The 18,503-nt window shown below is 36.1% G+C and overlaps 1 protein-coding gene across 1 annotated transcript in view; it reads right to left on the bottom strand.

The window, feature by feature from the left end:
* LOC136750281 (protein piccolo) overlaps positions 1-18,503 on the bottom strand; it is a 97,963-nt gene that overhangs the window by 21,603 nt on the left and 57,857 nt on the right. Inside the window, exons 11-20 of the mRNA XM_066705222.1 lie at positions 16,267-16,342; positions 12,504-12,629; positions 9,310-9,418; positions 8,633-8,700; positions 7,952-8,163; positions 5,579-5,629; positions 5,001-5,131; positions 3,761-3,787; positions 2,825-2,918; positions 2,345-2,416 (exon numbers count right to left, since the gene is read on the bottom strand). Coding sequence (XP_066561319.1) covers positions 2,345-2,416; positions 2,825-2,918; positions 3,761-3,787; positions 5,001-5,131; positions 5,579-5,629; positions 7,952-8,163; positions 8,633-8,700; positions 9,310-9,418; positions 12,504-12,629; positions 16,267-16,342 — 966 coding nt within the window. The remainder of the gene's footprint in view (positions 1-2,344; positions 2,417-2,824; positions 2,919-3,760; positions 3,788-5,000; positions 5,132-5,578; positions 5,630-7,951; positions 8,164-8,632; positions 8,701-9,309; positions 9,419-12,503; positions 12,630-16,266; positions 16,343-18,503) is intronic.

Genomic DNA, 18,503 nt, shown 5'->3' on the forward strand with positions numbered 1-18,503 from the left:
GAATGGATCTAAGAACAAACCAAAATATGTGACATCATTGAAAGAGTGAAAAAAAAGAAGATGAAAAAAGACATAGAAGACAACCACATAAAAGTTGGGAAGATGAAATCATAAATCTTGCAGGCGTGACGGGGAAAAGAGAGCCTATAGATTGAAGCAAGTGGAAACATCCTGGGGAGGCCTTCATCCAGCAGTGACTTGATATAGGCTGATGTTGATATACTGTAAGACAGTGTGGGAGTTGTGTCATGGATCACTGATATTTTCTGGACATAATACTATATTTTTACAGGAAAAACAACATATCCCATGAGCCTAAGCAACTGTTTTGTAGTTCTACTAGATCAGACAGCCTAAACAATCATGGACAAAGGTCAGCTGACAAAGTATAAAAGACAGAGGCCTACTCAGAGAGACAACAAAGGTCAAAAAGAACCACAATCTCTGCACCATTACCAAGGTTACCAAGGTTAGCAGTCGCTAATGTTTAGAAAGCATTGGAAAAGCACTGTTGACATTATTATTTCAGTTCGTTTGTTTTGTTTCCCTGTCAGCACCTTAGAAGCATAGAGAGTTTTTTCTTGTTTTTGTTTTGCCCCTATAAAAGGTCTACTGATCCTTGGCCTTAAATCAAATACCAGTGCCTCCAGTGGGTTGTTGCAGTTTTTTACTCACTCCATATTTGTATTCACATTCCAGACCCCCTAGTGTGTGTATATATTGATATATATATATATATATATATATATATATATATATATATATATATATATATATATATATATATATATATATTCTGCTTCAATCTGTCTGTTTTTGACACCATGACATTCTTCTAATAACTTTTAAGCAGCTGATGAGCTTCAACACAATTTCAGTTGCATTAGTTTAGTAAGTACTAAAGCAATATAGTCATTGTAAAAATGTTAGTTTGATAATTCATAAGCATCCTCAAAAATGTCATCACAAATTTGGATCACGTTTTGCATTTATGATCTAATCTATATTAATGATGTAAACGTTTCGCAGAAATATTTGTCATTTGCTTGACATGGCTACAGTACACTAGTATTTATTGGGGTTATATACAAATATTGTTTGCAGTACTACTTTTAAACTTTGTTAGATTTGTTACAATTTATTAATATGATCAAGTTGATTATATCATGTGCAAGTTGATCATATTAATAAATTGTAACAAATCTAACGTTTACATCATTAATATAGATTAGATCATAAATGCAAAACGTGATCCAAATTTGTGATGACATTTTTGAGGATGCTTATGAATTATCAAACTAACATTTTAACATATATATACATACATACATATACAAACTAACATATATATACATACACATATATATATATATATATATATATATATATATATGTGTATGTATATATATATATATATATATATATTTATCTCACCATCATCATCAGCGTATATCAGTCCACTGCTGGATGAAGGCCTCCCCAAGATGTTTCCACATGTTTCGATCTACAGCTTCTCTTTTCCATTTCACACTTGCAAAGTTTATTATTTCATCTTGCCAACTTTTATGTGGTCATCTTCTAGGTCTTTTTTAGTCTCTCTTGGGATCCATTCAATAATTTCCTTTGTACATCTTCGATCTGCTCTTCTTGCAATGCGTTTAGCCCATTTGAACATTTTCACTCTTTCAATTATGTCACATTTGTATTTGTTCTTGGATCAGTTCCTTTCTGTTTTCATCTCTTCTTGTAATTCCAAGTATAAATCTTTCCATGCTTCTCTGTGTTGACTTACAATTTTGCATTCAGTGACCAGGTTTCATAACCATAAGTGAGCACTGGTAGTGTGCATTGACACACAAATCATTTTCTCTTGAGGTAAGTGGGTAGATTTCCTTTCAACAATGTACTGTTTCTTCCAAATCCTCCATCCCAGGTTTACTCTTCTTTTGATTTATTCTATAATATCTCTGTCTGCACTAATGTGTTGCTCAAGGTAGAAATAACTTTTGACTTCTTCAAGTACCTGTTGATCTTCTTCAATTTTCTCATCTTAAAAAAGCTGTTACACACGAGATTGGTTCATATTAAGTCCAGTTTCATGCTTACATCTGAGAGTTCTTGATCCTGGCACCCCACACAAAATTGGCACACCAGCCATAACGTGGTTCAATCCACTGGGATATTTACCACTTCCCTGATTCAATTAACAATATAATGGAAAATTAAAGATAATGATATTTATTCAACTAAATTAATTAGTAAATAATATTGGTTGAAATGAAGTGTGGCTATACCTTCACCTACGACCGTCTATAGTACATATATTAAACAAAGTGCAACTTACTTCTCCAAGAAAATCATTGGAAGAGAATCTATCATAATCCCAAACCGTCACTTCCAGGGTCTTCTTTTTCAACTAAGATTAAACATATGCATAATGACACGATTAATAAAATAATAACATTCAAATTTTAAATGTGAATAAATAGGTACACACAGACACTTTGAGAAGCCTTCTTTAATGCTAGTATTGATTTGTTAATGTGGCTGGTCAAAATATAACTGAAATAATAAGTAAGAAAAAGTGAGATTAAGACTATACAACAGGACCTGCAATTGGCAACAATTGGTATGGCCACAGAAAACAGAAAACATGAGGATGCTGTTTTTTGCAGATACATTACATTTCTTTTGGGACTGTCCTGTAATGTTGGGGTATTTAGGAAACCCATTGGTCATTGAAGATTTGACAGAGATGCATTTATAACACTGTTCTTCCTGTACTATGCATTAATAACATAAAGGAATAGAGAACCAAATATACCTGCTCCAGGTGAATGTTTTTATAAATGACAGTTTGATTCCATTCCGGATTCAGGCTTTTTTGTACATACTTTGTTCTTCGTTTGTTCTCAGCACTAAAATTATACATAAAGAGCATAAATGATCACAGTTACAGAAAAATGCATAAAAGTCATAAGCATTCTGTTTTGTCTTCCAAAGACATTATATATATATATATATATATATATATATATATATATATATATAGATTCTTGCTATCATTGAAGTTTCTGGAGACATTGCATTTGAATGGTTTCAAATAAAAAAAACTTGAAAAAATTAAATAAAATCTGTTCTGTACACATATTTGGTCTCTGTGTGGAGGAGTTATGATGACTGATTATATATAACTGTTATAACTTTTCTGCCATGCACACATACAGAATCAATATGGTATCACAGTATTGAACATCTAATTTTATCATAGTCACGTAAGCAGAGAGGAAGTAAACTGCATAGCAACTGAGGGATTTAAATATGATCAAACTCATTCATATCCATTGTTTGTGGAGTAAACATTAACTGTGCAATGTAGTTTTGCTCAAATAAGCTATTCGTATAATTAGAATGATAGACAGACAGACAGATATAAAAATTGAAATATAGGTTTTTAGACAGAGAGAAGGGGAAGGGGAACTTCAGTTTAACAGGAGGGAAAACATATCAGTTTACTTTTTTCCCTTTTTATAGCAATTACCTATATTTTTTTCACTATAAAACTCTTAACTACATAAAGCATCTAAAGCTGGTAATAACAAAATAATCAATAATAAGTGCATAGATACACATAATACAATTTTGCATTAGCAGTCCTTGCTGGTGTTTGGATTTGGATAGAAAGGCCGTGACAGAAACCTGGCCCAGAGAAAGAATGGCAAGCAAACAAGCAAAGGAACAAGAACAAGCAACACACTACCTTGCATTCTGGACAACCATGACTTGGCTGCATAGATCCAGAGGTTTGCAGCAAATGCAAATTTGACAAAAAAGTCAGAGAAGCCAAAGAGGTAAAATAGCAAGTTTAAAATAATAATAATAATAATACAAAAAAAAAAAATCAGAGGAAACTTGAGAAGAAGAAGCAAGATGTGATTGAAGGCACATATATAGAAAATATGCCTGCAAAGCATTAACATCTTTGACTCAGTGAGGTTAAGAATTAAGAATTAAGACATTAATAAGAAAGATATAGCTACTACTGGAGTGTGGCTGCTTGACATATCATTCAGAACACATTTCCCTAGATTACTCCAGAACTAACTTAAGAAAGCATGTCACATTAAGACTTCATTATATTTATGTCTAATTCAAACTTACAGAAAGAAAATTAATAAAATATATGTATTAATATTTATCAAAGGAATGAACACTGGGGACAAACTTTCACAGTGTTTTTTAAAGAATACATCTGCAGTATAACAAGAGACAGTTTGAAAACTTCATCAGTATAGTATCAATTAAATATTGTGGTGCAAGAGAGAGAACATAAAGATTTCTTGTGTTACTGCAAGTGAAAGAGAATGTATACATTTTTTTTAAGATGCATCAATTAAAGTCATTAAAGTCAATAATCTCATTACATTGTCTGCAAATTAAAAAATCCAGTCCTTTAAATAGAGTAAAGAGAGACAATAACCCAAATAATACATAGAAATACACAGTTGCTGAAGATTTTGTAATATTCATTGTTTCTTGAAGGCAAATTTGTACTTGTTTCGGGATGTAAGATCTTAATTAAATGTTATTTGAAAGTATTGCCTTGGATTAGCAAAATTGATCCAAAATCATTAAAAAGCCTTGAAGTTAGGAAGATCAAAGTGTCACTAATTCCTCCTATTGAAAGCATGTCATTTGTCAGCATCAATTCTGCTGAGGGCCTGCAAAACAGCTTCATACTCCAGCACTTGGACTCAACACAGCAGTGTCTACACAGTCTGTATTGGGTACTGCAACAGTGATTATACAATAACATTCTTAAAAAATGTATATATTGTTTTCACATGACCACTTTTCTCACCTATCCTATTAAAAGTACAGGAATATGTGGTGTAACAGGAACAAAAATACATCTGAGTTAAACATTTGAGATTGTGTTACATAGTTTATACACCATTTTTTAAAAAGTGTGAAGTTAACATTCTCATTGTGATGCTTACCCCCGCCCTGGTAGTAGATACACTTTAACAAAAGGATCCGAATAGCCATTGTTGTCCCTAGGTGCCAGGTTTCTTGCTTGTAGAACATGCACGATTAGATTACCAAGATGCTTGTCATAATTCACTTGAAGCTAAAGGGACAAAAGAAAACACTCGATATGACCCAAGCACTGGCAACAGAGGTTTGATTCTTAAATATGTAATGTCAACTTAAACAACTCCAACTGCCAGACCCATAAAGGATCCAATTCAAATGTATGCCACACGCTTAATTACACTGTCTTTGCTATGTAATTTAAAGGCAAATAAAACACAGTACAAACGAGGACATTTCAAAACATGGGCAGCCTTTTCTGCCCATCAACCTCCTACATTGCTCAGAAGCCAATTAAAGTTTTCTTTTTGTACACATCACTAACACACGCCATGCTGGGGTGATATTTGAATTATCCATGTTTTAAAAATCTATGGTGGTTATAATTTTCCAATGGCTTCACAATCTATGCAGTAATGTTGATCCAGACCTGGGTTTCTTTTCAGAAGAACATCTACAGAAGTCTTTAAGAAGTAAACTGTACCTGTATTTCCCCTGTGATTGGATGGGACTGTATCTTCGTAGCATCAGCAGGCTGTAAAAAGAAAAAAAGAAAGAAAAAAGAGCTCAACACAGGAGAGGTATGAATCCAAAAAGAAATATCTCAGTAAAGACAAATGTCCTCCACTGAAGACATCAGAGCTGAGGAGGAAATGAAGAATGAAAGTGTGGTGTGCTGTTTTGTCTGTGTGTTTTATGTGTATGTGTGTCGGGGAGCGAGAACTGCAGTGAAATGAAAACAGCACATTTTATTGTGACCATCCAGACAAATGTGCCTTTGTTATCATACACTTTTATTCTGCAATATTTTCTTTCTCACATATCACTTTCATGTACATTCAAATCAAACCAAAGCTTTGGCCCTCCAAAGGGTAGGTTTAGGTCAGCTTCTCGCTATCAAATGCGTATTTCAGTTTTGAATCAGTCGGTGTAATTTAATTTTGTGGAATCAATGCATTTCTTGCATGAAGAGGATTTGCTTTATGGTGCTTCTGATGCATCCAGGTAAATCTACTGAAACAGAACATTAAGGAAGGATATTTGTTTAAATAAACCATGCTTCTCACATAATAAAATTGATAGATCCTCATAAAAGGTTACCATGGCAAAGATAAAGTTTCCAACACCAATTTACACAAGCAACAGACTCTTAAAAATACTCATAATCGGATGTGGACACCAGCAGCTACCTGTCAGATATGCATGATTGCAGTTCTTCTGCAAGTCATTTTTTTCCCTTCTTTTTTTCTGTGGGAAATGGAGGTGTACATTATTCATAACAAGGACAGCTATCTCCGTTTTGCAGCAGTCTTCAGTACCTAACTCAGAATTCAATCAGTTTATTTTTAATGCAATTTGAATAGATATCATTTAAACCAACCCAAATGGACGATGTTTGTATACATAACCATGCAATATAGGGGATTGCACTTTATAAAAAAATAAATAAATAATGACTAAGCTCTTTGTAAAAAGTGCAAAGAGGCACGTCTACATTAAAAAAACCTTGCTGAGCAAAATGAACATGCACATCAAATATTAAAGAGACCATAATATTAAAATTAATCAGTAGGTAACAATCCCTCACTGTTAGACACATACAGAAAGTTAAGCATTGAAAAGACAAGGAGCAGCTAAATTTAGATGAAGATTGTGTCTTCAAAAATGTATGACAGAAGATGGTGCAGCAGCTGAGCATAAATCTCAGATGTCTTCCAGGGATTTAAGTTTGAGTTGCAGAATAAGATATAAATTGGTAACATAAAAAGTACTTGCAGGCCTCAGTTGCAATGGCTTAAGGTAATCTACTACAGTGAAAGCACAAGATGGTTTGTGAGTGATTGGTTGGAGGAGGAGCAGACACAGGTTGTGACACTAATACCACCGAAATGTGCAAACTAAGGGACGAAATACAGGTTTCGGCGTCTCTGGAGTCATCTATCGGAGATCCTATGGCAATAGCTTGCTGGAGCAGTAAATGTTAATTATATTTATTAAAACAACAACAACTTCAAAACCTCCCATGAGCATGCAGATCATATTTCAACTCACATAAAAGGAAGATGTAACCGTGAAACAGATTATAATAGAACGTTTCCTTCAATGAGCAGCATATGATTCAAGACTCATGGAGTAAAATGTTTTAATTAGAAAGGCTTGGTGTGACATTTTCTTAAAAGATGTCTATATTTCTTCCTCAGGCTATAATTAGTTGAACCAACACAGGCTTATGAAACATTATTGTATGTGTTCATTAATGGCACCTGCGGAAAGGGAAAATAGACTACAGCACTCCACACAGGATTATAATTAAATTAAATGGGATTTTGCTTATTTGACAGCTATGAGGTAAGGATACTATTATTAGTATTATTATTTATTTTGTAGTATGGTGACTATTTTTATTATATTGTGTTGATATGTCATTCTATATCTGTCTATCTGTGAATTGATGTGATGTGAGTTAAATAACTAAACAAGGTAATTGAACATTTGTTTCCACTGTAAGGATGCAAAGTAAGATGTAAGTAAGAGATGGAGTTCTAAATGCAATTAAATATTCCCTTGTGGTGGCATATTCTCCACAGGAAACTTTACAGTCACAATTGGACGCCTGGTTAAATCTTCAGATTCATATCGGCTGTTTAAATCTTAATTTCTGGGAAAGTAGGAGGCGGTGATGCACACGGACCCTGCTGATTTCATACCGGGTGACCTTTCTATCTGTGTTGCTCTTTATTATTGATTGTGCCCGGTAACATATTTGTTTTTCCAGACTGAATTCAGTTTCTGTGAATAATATTTAGAATTTTGTGAGCGCCATGAGTGCATTGCAAGCAAATGAAGTACTTCTCACCTTGCTGCTATGCTTTTTCTTGCTGACAGAAGGGGAGCCAGGCTGGCCAGGACTCGGGACAGCACTAGAGGCGGCTGATGTCGTGCCTGAATGAGCGTGGGGTCCTTTCTCTGTGGCTGACATGGCTGAAGAAGGTGCCTGCTGTTGAGAAACCTTCTGCAGTTCTGCTGCCAGTTGCTTTGGATCAACCCCTGGAGACCTCTGTCTTTCTCCTACGCACACACACACAAATTGAGGATTGAATAAAACCATAGCTTGGTCTTCTGTAAACACTGGCGCACAAAAACCTGAATTTATAAAAGTCCATTTGCAAAAGTGATTTCATTTATTGAAACCTATGCCATTTCCAATCTATCTACTTGGTTCATCAGGCATTGAATGTGTTTGTCAGCCTGCCCTGATAACAAGGTCAGCTTTGAATCTGAAGTCAGATGTCGAAATTAAGCACCCTCTCTGTCTCTACTTTACAGTGCTAATTCCAGTGCATTTTGAGCCTTTTCATCCAGACAAGCATCTGTCTCTGTGCCCTAATGCTCTTGTGTGAACAGAGAGCAGGTCTAAGCCCTGTTCGGTTATCTTATCAGCAGTCCTCTAATAAACAGCAGAGCAACAGCAGGTGAGCAACGATAACGTGGGGAAACAATACTATCAAGGATTAATAAGTCCTCCTCTTTCACTTACCAGCCTTTGTTTGGTCGTGGAGCTCCAGATGCTGAGGATTTTCGGAATCGGACAGCATGTTCAAGTCCCTTAGGCAAAGGCAAGCAAAAATTGTGAACAGCTATTCCTGGCTGAGCTTCATGTCCACTGAGCATGAGAAAGTGAGTGATGGTACAGCTTTGGAGTATGAGTTTTCTCTTCTCCCTCATAACAGTGCAGCTGACCTTAACCTAACCATAGAAAAGTCTGTTCACAGGATTCATAAAAGTATTAATGGTAGGAAATCATGATGAAACAATATCATTCAAGTTATATCCAATGGGCGACATTTTTTAATCTTTAGAAGCAGAATCCACAACGTTTGTACACATAGCACAATCAAACACACACACACATACAACGTCTATCCTTTTAAGTCATTTAAGTAAAATCCTCTTAATTCATAGATCAAGTGAAACCAGCAAAAACAGAGAAATAAATACATAAAGAAAGAAATAAAGCAATCATTCTTAATCGCCTAAAGATTTTCAGAACAACCCAATTCCACTTCCAATTACAAAACCTTAGGTCTGAATCAATTAACCAAGGTTAAAACAAACAAACAAACATCTCTGTTAGTTAATTATGCTGAAAATCTTTGAGGTCAAATAAAGCAATGAAAAGCCAAAATGGAAAGAGAAAGATGGGGAACAACTCACAGTCTTACACATATTTCAGCATCCCCACATGGCTGACCCACAATACTCTGGACGTCTTCATATGTTTTACCAGTTAGAGAGATTCCATTCCATTCCAGTACCATCATTCCTGCAAATATAGATATGCTTTTAAACCAAGACTATTACCAAGGTTTTAAAGACACCATCTGCATGGGTTTAATATGGACAGCTGTTTTCACAGCTGGTATCACCAGAATTATAGGAAATGCAAAGCTGATAAGAAGGATACACTGTCATGGAGAAATGTTTGTACATCTTCCACATCATTAGCAAAAAACAAAACACAGAAATGTGCAATATAGATCTATACACCTCCCACCCTTATTGAGCTACTGCTGAAGGAAGGTCCAATCAAGTGCTGTGTGACTCCCCGTACTAGTGACTGCAGTCTGAATGGCAAACTATGGTGTGATCAGACAGATAAGATGCTGTAGACATCTGTATATCAAAGAAGGGTGCCAGGAGTATGAGAGCAGCCAAAAACAAAAGTGAAATAATTCTGCGGAGGCCTTCGTCCAGTAGTGGATCTACAAAGAATGTCAGGACATATAGTGAATATATATATATAGTGAATCAGATTATCTGCCACAAATATTATATTTTCACATTGGACTATACCTTTGTCCATGACCATACCTCAATGATTATCTTTCCATCTTTCCATCAGTTTGCAGCCTCTCATTTTAAACACTGGATAATCTAGAACTAAAATCTCTTTGTTACACCCATCACTCAATCTGCACTATTTATTCAGATAGTCAACTCCAGTTTTCCTCATTTAGCTGTCAAAATGCAAAAAATATTATTTTAAGTCAGGGAGTTACTTATAAGCAAGTAGCTTTCTGAGGAAAATTGAAAGGCCTGTATGCATTATTTATATCCTCATTTGGTGTTATGACTCAACGCCAGCGGTGCTACTTTCCCCCCACAAATTATTATTCCTGTTAAGTTATGAAGCACACTCTTAGAAAAAGAGTTAGAAAGCATGCCAGGGAATATTAACATTTTCAAACCAGAAGCTTCTTAAAAAAAAGAAAATCAGACAAGAAAACCCACACAGCACACAAAAATCTCTCCTCTCTACCACCACTTACACAAGTGAAATTGAGTCTTCAGATAAGCCTTCTGATTATGGCGCAAATCATAAGCTGCGACACACAATGCATAATACAGATATTCAAAACACAAACTTGAATGGGATCATTTACATAATCTTCATACAGTCACCTACAGTGCATTCACCTTTGACAATTGCGGACACTAATCTCCCAATATTAAAATATAATTCGTACCTCAGATTCTAGTATTTTAATGTCTTCATTCTAAGCATCCTGAATCTCTATATCTCATTATATGCTTATTCAATGCAATTATGCATTATAAACAGTTAGAATTGACTGGTTATCCATATTATATTATCTATTATAATACATGTTATCATATATGTAAGACTAGTCAACCTTGGAGTTTAATTGTAATAAAACTAGAGGGTCAAGTTGTGTTATTTGTAATGAAAGGTTCCATCTTTCAAAGTCAATTCAATTAACTTATTACAAACATGTTTGCATTCAAGGATTAATTCACATTTATCCATTAATTATGGAGGGGAAGATCAGAAGAAAGACATTGAAAGGAAAGAGGCAAGCAAATAAAATGACTGGACTGATAATGTAGAATGTAAAGATATATTAAGATACTATATGACTTTCTTTGCATCAAAGGATTTCATGAATTGTAATGGGAAAAGAAAGGCAGCTGCCATGAAATGTTAGCATCTGAATCACATTTTTGTCAACATTCAATACAATAAAGCTCTATAACCCTGTGCTGTTTCTTGAAGATATGTCTTGCTATAAGGATTGAGGTTGTCTGCTGTTGGTATAATACATTGAATATGCAGCCTCATACTGATTATTGAGTCTACATACAATCAAATATTTATTATTAAATACAAAAGCTGGGGATTACTTATTATTAAGTTTTCTTTAATGCCTTAACATACAAAAACTTCTCCAGTCACAAAATATCTTGAACAAGACTGTAAACAGTTCTAAAGATGAACTAAAGATGATCCTAAATTCATTTTCTACAATTGAAAGCCATAAAGGATTTTTGGTTATCAAGATCTAAGTCACCGTTTCTGCAAAAATGCCATTAGTGTTTCTCAGAAGATATTACAATGTTATTAGAATGATGCCCAAGAAGTAGGGGAAAAAAAGTATCAATATGATTACCGTAATGTATGGTGCTGCTGGGATTTTTGCTTTATAATCCACATTTGGACAGCCACAAATTAAACCAAGATAAAGTATCAATAACTGTAAATAGCCTGCTTCGAAACGTGATGTTATATAGCAGAAATGGGATAGGACTACAGTTTTGCACTGAAGCAGAAAGCCTTCCATAGATCATGAAAAGACCTGAGGAAGAAAAAAATCAATATGGCCCATAAAAATTATTTTATTTCATGGGGACTGATCACTCAGGTAATGAAAAACTAGCCCTCAAGATACAAATATGAATGTGAAGATTTTAAAGCAGCTTTTCTGATGTTCTATGTATTGTCTTGTAATAGTCCTTTAGTATCTAAAATAAGGAATGCCTGTTTGGGTTATAGTGGTCTATGAGTGCAGTGATCTCAGTCAATGATATGCACATCCCAATTATTGATACAATTTCCTATGAGGTCTTAAAAATATTAAACATCTCTATTCCTCAATGCCAAAGGAAGTGAAAAGACAAAGGGAAGGCAGGGTTCTGATCTAGCAGAAGGAAAGGGTGGAAAAAGAATACAAGGCATTACAAAGGTTACCAACAGACAGACAATTCTCTAGGCTGGCCTGAATACAATAAAATCCATTAAAATCTCATTATTCATTAATATGCTCTTGAAAATGAAAGAAACAAATCATCCCTGCATTTCAGTTAAGGAGAACTTAAAGATTTACCTCGTCATTTTGTGTGGGTACTTACTTCAATTGAAATAAGAACGTAAACTTTCTTATGTTCTTATGTTCTAAATGATGATAGACAGCGTGTAAAGAAGACACACCTATTTTTCTGAGCTTGATGTCAAGTTCTGTGCTACAGTAAGCATGGTGTACACTGATAAGTTCAAATTTAGGAGTTGGAGATAATTAAATAGTCCAGCACAATCACCTAGGAAAGCTTACCTTCCAAGACCTTTCCTGTCTGTTCAGCAGTACCCCCAGGTAAAATCTTGGCAATGTATGCTCCGATTTCACCAGAGTTTCCAGGAATTTCCTTCCCACCTATCACTCTGATACCCAAACCATTGCCTACAAAGTAAAAGAAAACGGACAAATCTTTCAGCATTAAATATGTCACCAGACATTTCAACAGCATATTCAAACACATTAAAGCATAAAACAGTACTGGTATTTTTATCTGTTTCAAAAAGGGCAACAAGATTACACTTTAATTTACTGGATGATTTATAATTGCAAAACAGAAACTGCCATGTAAATGATTTAATGAGTCTAATGGAAGTGTCAACTTCTCCTGGACTGTAAAATGGTTAGAAATATGAAGCAAATGATCCTGCTATACACCTTCTTAACTTATCCTGGTGGCTGTTGATGAAGTTTAGCATAATGTTTGCCAGCATTCACAATTATTAGTTACGGTAGCAAAAAGTGGATTTAAGATCTGCTCTATTCAGTCCATGGGTATTGTTCATATTCTGAATAGTTCATGGCTAAATATCCATCACAAGCAGAAAAGAAGCTCAAAAAGTCTCTTGGCTTCAGATCTGGGCATAGCTCAAAAGCTTGTTCATTAATTGTCACACCTCTGCTTATATCTACACACAAGGGAACAACAACAAAAAGTGGAAACATCATGGGGATGCCTTCATCCAGCAGTGGATAATAATGTGGTTTACTTTAGGATGCCTGAAGTTTATAGAATGGACCTTTTTGTGAGGCTTGGAAACTGTAGTCTGAGAACCAGCTGCAACTGTGCCAGAGTATACGCAGGTGCTCCCGAAAAGCAGTCAGACACAATCCTCTCCTCAACCCCCAAATGTTAATCTTCGAAATCAAGGAGCAGCACAGATGCTAGCCCAGCCACCTGTCTTTTGGAATACTGTATTTTCTGTCCTCTTAGGAGAAATTGGTCTCACATAGGCTGGGAGAGATTCGACACAGCCACTGTCACTGACCCATCTGCCCAGCGTGCAATAAAGTTCTACAGATGGCGTGTCATGGCATGGGGGCTAATTTGGGTCACTTGTCTGTCTCAGCTGGTGGTTTGTGCTGGAATTGTTCTGTCCGTCAGATTTCCAAAAGAGTTTTTATAACCTGTCCGGAGATTATTTTCCTTTTTTCCCTAGCTCAGACTAAGTATCAAATAAACACTCAGATAGACCTAGTCCTTAGTCCTTTAACATTTGTGTTCAAATGTAGGCATTTAAAGTAATAGCATGCATAAATGCACTGTTATACCAAAACAGAGTGTTAAAATGCTTCTTCTTTTTCTTCTTTATTTGATGGCTGTTGCTGTTATTTTCAGTTGTATAGCAATAGCTTCAAAGGAAAGTCTATTATCCTCAGTAATGGAATTACACTGCTGTTAAATGGCCACTGAAGATCTTCTGCTATGTGGTTTGTTAACAATGACTTTCTTGGTTTAATGTTTAGCTACCATTCAAGTAATTTGTTTTGCAGAACAACAACACATTAAATGTTCTCAACTCTTTTCTCTTTATATATCAATTGACTTATCAGGAAACCATTTAAAAGTTAAAAATTCAACTTGGTTATGGTAGAGAATCATATGAAATACTATTCCTATTGATATTCATAAGAAAACATTAAAAGGTCCCCCACCCCCTTACACTGAGAAAGGGGATCATTTTAATTTCATCAACAAGATTAATTTGATCTTAGCCAGATTGCCCCTTTACTGTTTTCAATGACTTGCTCTTTATAAAAATAATAAATTATCGTTGTATGTATGCTGTTTCCTTCCGTTAATTAAGAAAAAAACTATCTTATGTAGCCAACTAAGCACTGTGTTTACTAATTACTTATTCAAGTTTCTTCTTCTTCTGAAAACACCATTTATTTAAGTGACACTGTTCTTTATTTAGACGTTTCACTAGCTGTGTGAATTGCAGCTTAAAAAAATCCCATTTTATTCTAAACAACATAATTACCTTTGGAGAAGAACATCAAAGGAAGACTTGTGTCAGTGATGGCAGTTTAATAAGGAATAGAAGCTTCATCCTTCAGAAAAGTTATTTCTACTTCAGAAATGGCTGTAGGATCTTAATAAACCCCCTTAATCCCCTATCACTTTTGTGAAGAAAGCTAAATAGAAAAATCTACATTCATATTGTGAGCTTGCATTCTGCACAACCACCCACTAACGGAGTGAGGTATTGGTGATTGCACATGTATGTACAGTGAAGGAAAAAAGTATTTGATCCCCTGCTGATTTTGTACTTTTCCCCACTGACAAAGAAATGATCAGTCTATAATTTTAATGGTAGGTGTATTTTAACAGTGAGAGACAGAATAACAACAAAAAAATCCAGAAAAATGCATTTAAAAAAAGTTATAAATTGATTTGCATGTTAATGAGGGAAATAAGTATTTTACCCCTTCGACTTAGTACTTGGTGGCAAAACCCTTGTTGGCAATCACAGAGGTCAGACGTTTCTTGTAGTTGGCCACCAGGTTTGCACACATCTCAGGAGGGATTTTGTCCCACTCCTCTTTGCAGATCCTCTCCAAGTCATTAAGGTTTCGAGGCTGACGTTTGGGAACTCGAACCTTCAGCTCCCTCCACAGATTTTCTATGGGATTAAGGTCTGGAGACTGGCTAGGCCACTCCAGGACCTTAATGTGCTTCTTCTTGAGCCACTCCTTTGTTGCCTTGGCTGTGTGTTTTGGGTCATTGTCATGCTGGAATACCCATCCACGACCCATTTTCAATGCCCTGGCTGAGGGAAGGAGGTTCTCACCCAAGATTTGACGGTACATGGCCCCGTCCATCATCCCTTTGATGCGGTGCAGTTGTCCTGTCCCCTTAGCAGAAAAACACCCCCAAAGCATAATGTTTCCACCTCCATGTTTGACGGTGGGGATGGTGTTCTTGGGGTCATTCCTCCTCCTCCAAACACAGCGAGTTGAGTTGATGCCAAAGAGCTCGATTTTGGTCTCATCTGACCACAACACCAGGTTCTCCTCTGAATCATTCAGATGTTCATTGGCAAACTTCACAAAGCTGCTTGGCGATGGTCTTGTAGCCCATTCCAGCCTTGTGTAGGTCTACAATCTTGTCCCTGACATCCTTGGACAGCTCTTTGGTCTTGGCCATGGTGGAGTTTGGAATCTGATTGATTGATTGCTTCTGTGGACAGGTGTCTTTTATACAGGTAACGAGCTGAGATTAGGAGCACTCCCTTTAAGAGAGTGCTCCTAATCTCAGCTCGTTACCTGTATAAAAGACACCTGGGAGCCAGAAATCTTGCTGATTGATAGGGGATCAAATACTTATTTCCCTCATTAACATGCAAATCAATTTATAACTTTTTTGAAATGCGTTTTTCTGGATTTTTTTGTTGTTATTCTGTCTCTCACTGTTAAAATACACCTACCATTAAAATTATAGACTGATCATTTCTTTGTCAGTGGGGAAACGTACAAAATCAGCAGGGGATCAAATACTTTTTTCCCTCACTAACTGTATATATATATATATATATATATATATATATATATATATATCATATTTCCAATTTGTTTTTCTCCATTATCTGCACAGTTTTATATTGCTGAGTATCTATGAAGCACCACAATTGTATTGATAAGTAATCATATGATATCTAAACAATCTTAGGAGAAAAAACGTAAGTACACATAACATTACTGAAGAGATTCATTTGGCAATAGAAATTAAAAAGCCTACCTGATACACTATGGTCTTTGGGGTCCTTCTGCAGTTTTACTCTTGAATGGGGAAAACTGTACTGAATAGGCTTCATCTGAATAAGAACAAAACAATGATTAACTTTCATAGAATTCCAAGTTAAGTGATACATATTTAGTATTAATAACCATTAAGTAATATTGCATTAGGGATTAGTGGTAAATGAGACATACAATTAGGTCCATCAATATTTGGACAGTGACACAATTGTCATAATTTTGGCTCTGTACGTCACCACAATGGATTTGAAAGGATACAAGATATGCTTTAAGTGCAGACTTTCATCTTTAATGTGAGGGTAGATACATCCAAATTGGGTGAACGGTGTAGGAATTACACCCATTTTTAGATGTGGTCCCCCCAATTTTAGGGGCTCAAAAGTAATTGTACAATTGGCTGCTCAGCTATCTCAACTGTTCCATGGCCAGGCGTGTGTTATTCCCCCATTAGTTCAATTACAAGTAAGCAGACAAAAGGTCTAGATTTGATTTCAAATGTGGCATTTGCATTTGAAATCTGTTGCTGTTAACCCTCAATATGAAGTCCAAAGAGCTGCCACTGCGAGTGAAGCAAGCCATCATTAGGCTGAGAAATCAAAACAAACCAATCAGAGAGAGAGCAAAAACATTAGGTGTGGCCAGATGAACTATTTGGTACATTCATAAAAAGAAAGAATGCACTGGTGAGCTCAGGAACACCAAAATGCCCGTAAGACCACGGAAAACAACTGTGGTGGATGACAGAAGAATTCTTTCCCTGGTGAAGAAAAACCCCTTGACAACAGTCTGGCAGATCAAGAACACCCTCCAGGAGGTAGACGTATCTGTGTCAAAGTCAACAATCAAGAGAAGACTTCACCAGAGTAAATACAGAGGGTTTACCACAAGATGTAAACAGGAAACAGGAAGACCAGATTAGAGTTTCCCCAAAAACATCTAAAGAACCCTGTACAGTTCTGGAACAACATCCTATGGACAGATGAGACAAAGATCAACTTGTACCAGAATGATGGGAAGAGAAGAGTATGGAGAAGGGAAGGAACTGCTCATGATCTGAAGCCTACCACCTCATCTGTGGAGCATGTTATGGCATGGGCATTTATGGCTGCCAAGGGAACTGGTTCCCTTGTATTTATTGATGATGTGGCTGCTGACAAAAGCAGCAGGATGAATTGTGAAGTGTTTAGGGCTATATTATCTGCTCAGATTCAGCAAAATCCTTCAAAGCTCATTGGACGGCGCTTCACAGTGCAGATGGACAATGACCTGAAGCATACTGCGAAAGCAACCCAATACTGTATTAAGGCGAAGAAGTGGAATGTTCTGCAATGGCCAAGTCAGTCACCTGACCTGAATCCAATTGAGCAGCATTTCACTTCCTGAAGGCAAAACAGAAGGCAAAATGCCCCAAGAACAAGCAGGAACGAAAGACAGCTGCAGTGCAGGCCTGGTAGAGCATCACCAGGGAAGAAACCCAGCATCTGGTGATGTCTATGGGTTCCAGATGTCAGGCAGTCATTGACGCCAAATGATATGCAACCAAGTATTGAAACTCACAATTTAATTCATTTGTCCAAATACTTTTGAGCCCCTAAAAATTCGGGGGACCACATATAAAAATGGGTGTAATTCATACACTGTTCACCCAAATATGATGTAACTACCCTCAAATTAAATATGAAAGTCTATACTTAAAACACATCTTGATTTGTAAAACACATTGATTTCTTTCAAATACATTGTGGTGGATTTGTGCCAAAATGATGACAACTGTGTCACTGTCCAAATATTTATGGATCTAACTGTAAGTAAATAAATCAACTAATAAAACACAATATTGACCTTTTTCATATAATGGATATTCAATTAATGACAAAACTAAACTCTAAAATGTCTTGGCTGAAGAAGTATTCACCCCCCGAGAGTCAATATTTGGTAGAAGCAATTACAGCTGTGTGTCATTTGGGGTTAGTCTCTATTGTGCATATACTCACACACTCTTCTTTGCAAATGTGTTCAATCTTTGTCAGGTTGGATGGGGATTGATGTTGGACAGCAATAAGTCTTTCCACATATTAGATTCAATTAGATTCAAGTCTGGGAATTGACTGGGCCACTCTAGAACATTCACTTTCTTGTTTTTAAGCCACTCCAGTGTTGCCATGGCTGTGTGCTTCTCCATCTCAGCGTTCAGTCTTTTGCAGACTGAAGCAGGTT

The sequence above is a fragment of the Amia ocellicauda genome, chromosome 5 (genome assembly GCF_036373705.1).
Source record: "Amia ocellicauda isolate fAmiCal2 chromosome 5, fAmiCal2.hap1, whole genome shotgun sequence".
NCBI classification, from domain to species: domain Eukaryota; kingdom Metazoa; phylum Chordata; class Actinopteri; order Amiiformes; family Amiidae; genus Amia; species Amia ocellicauda.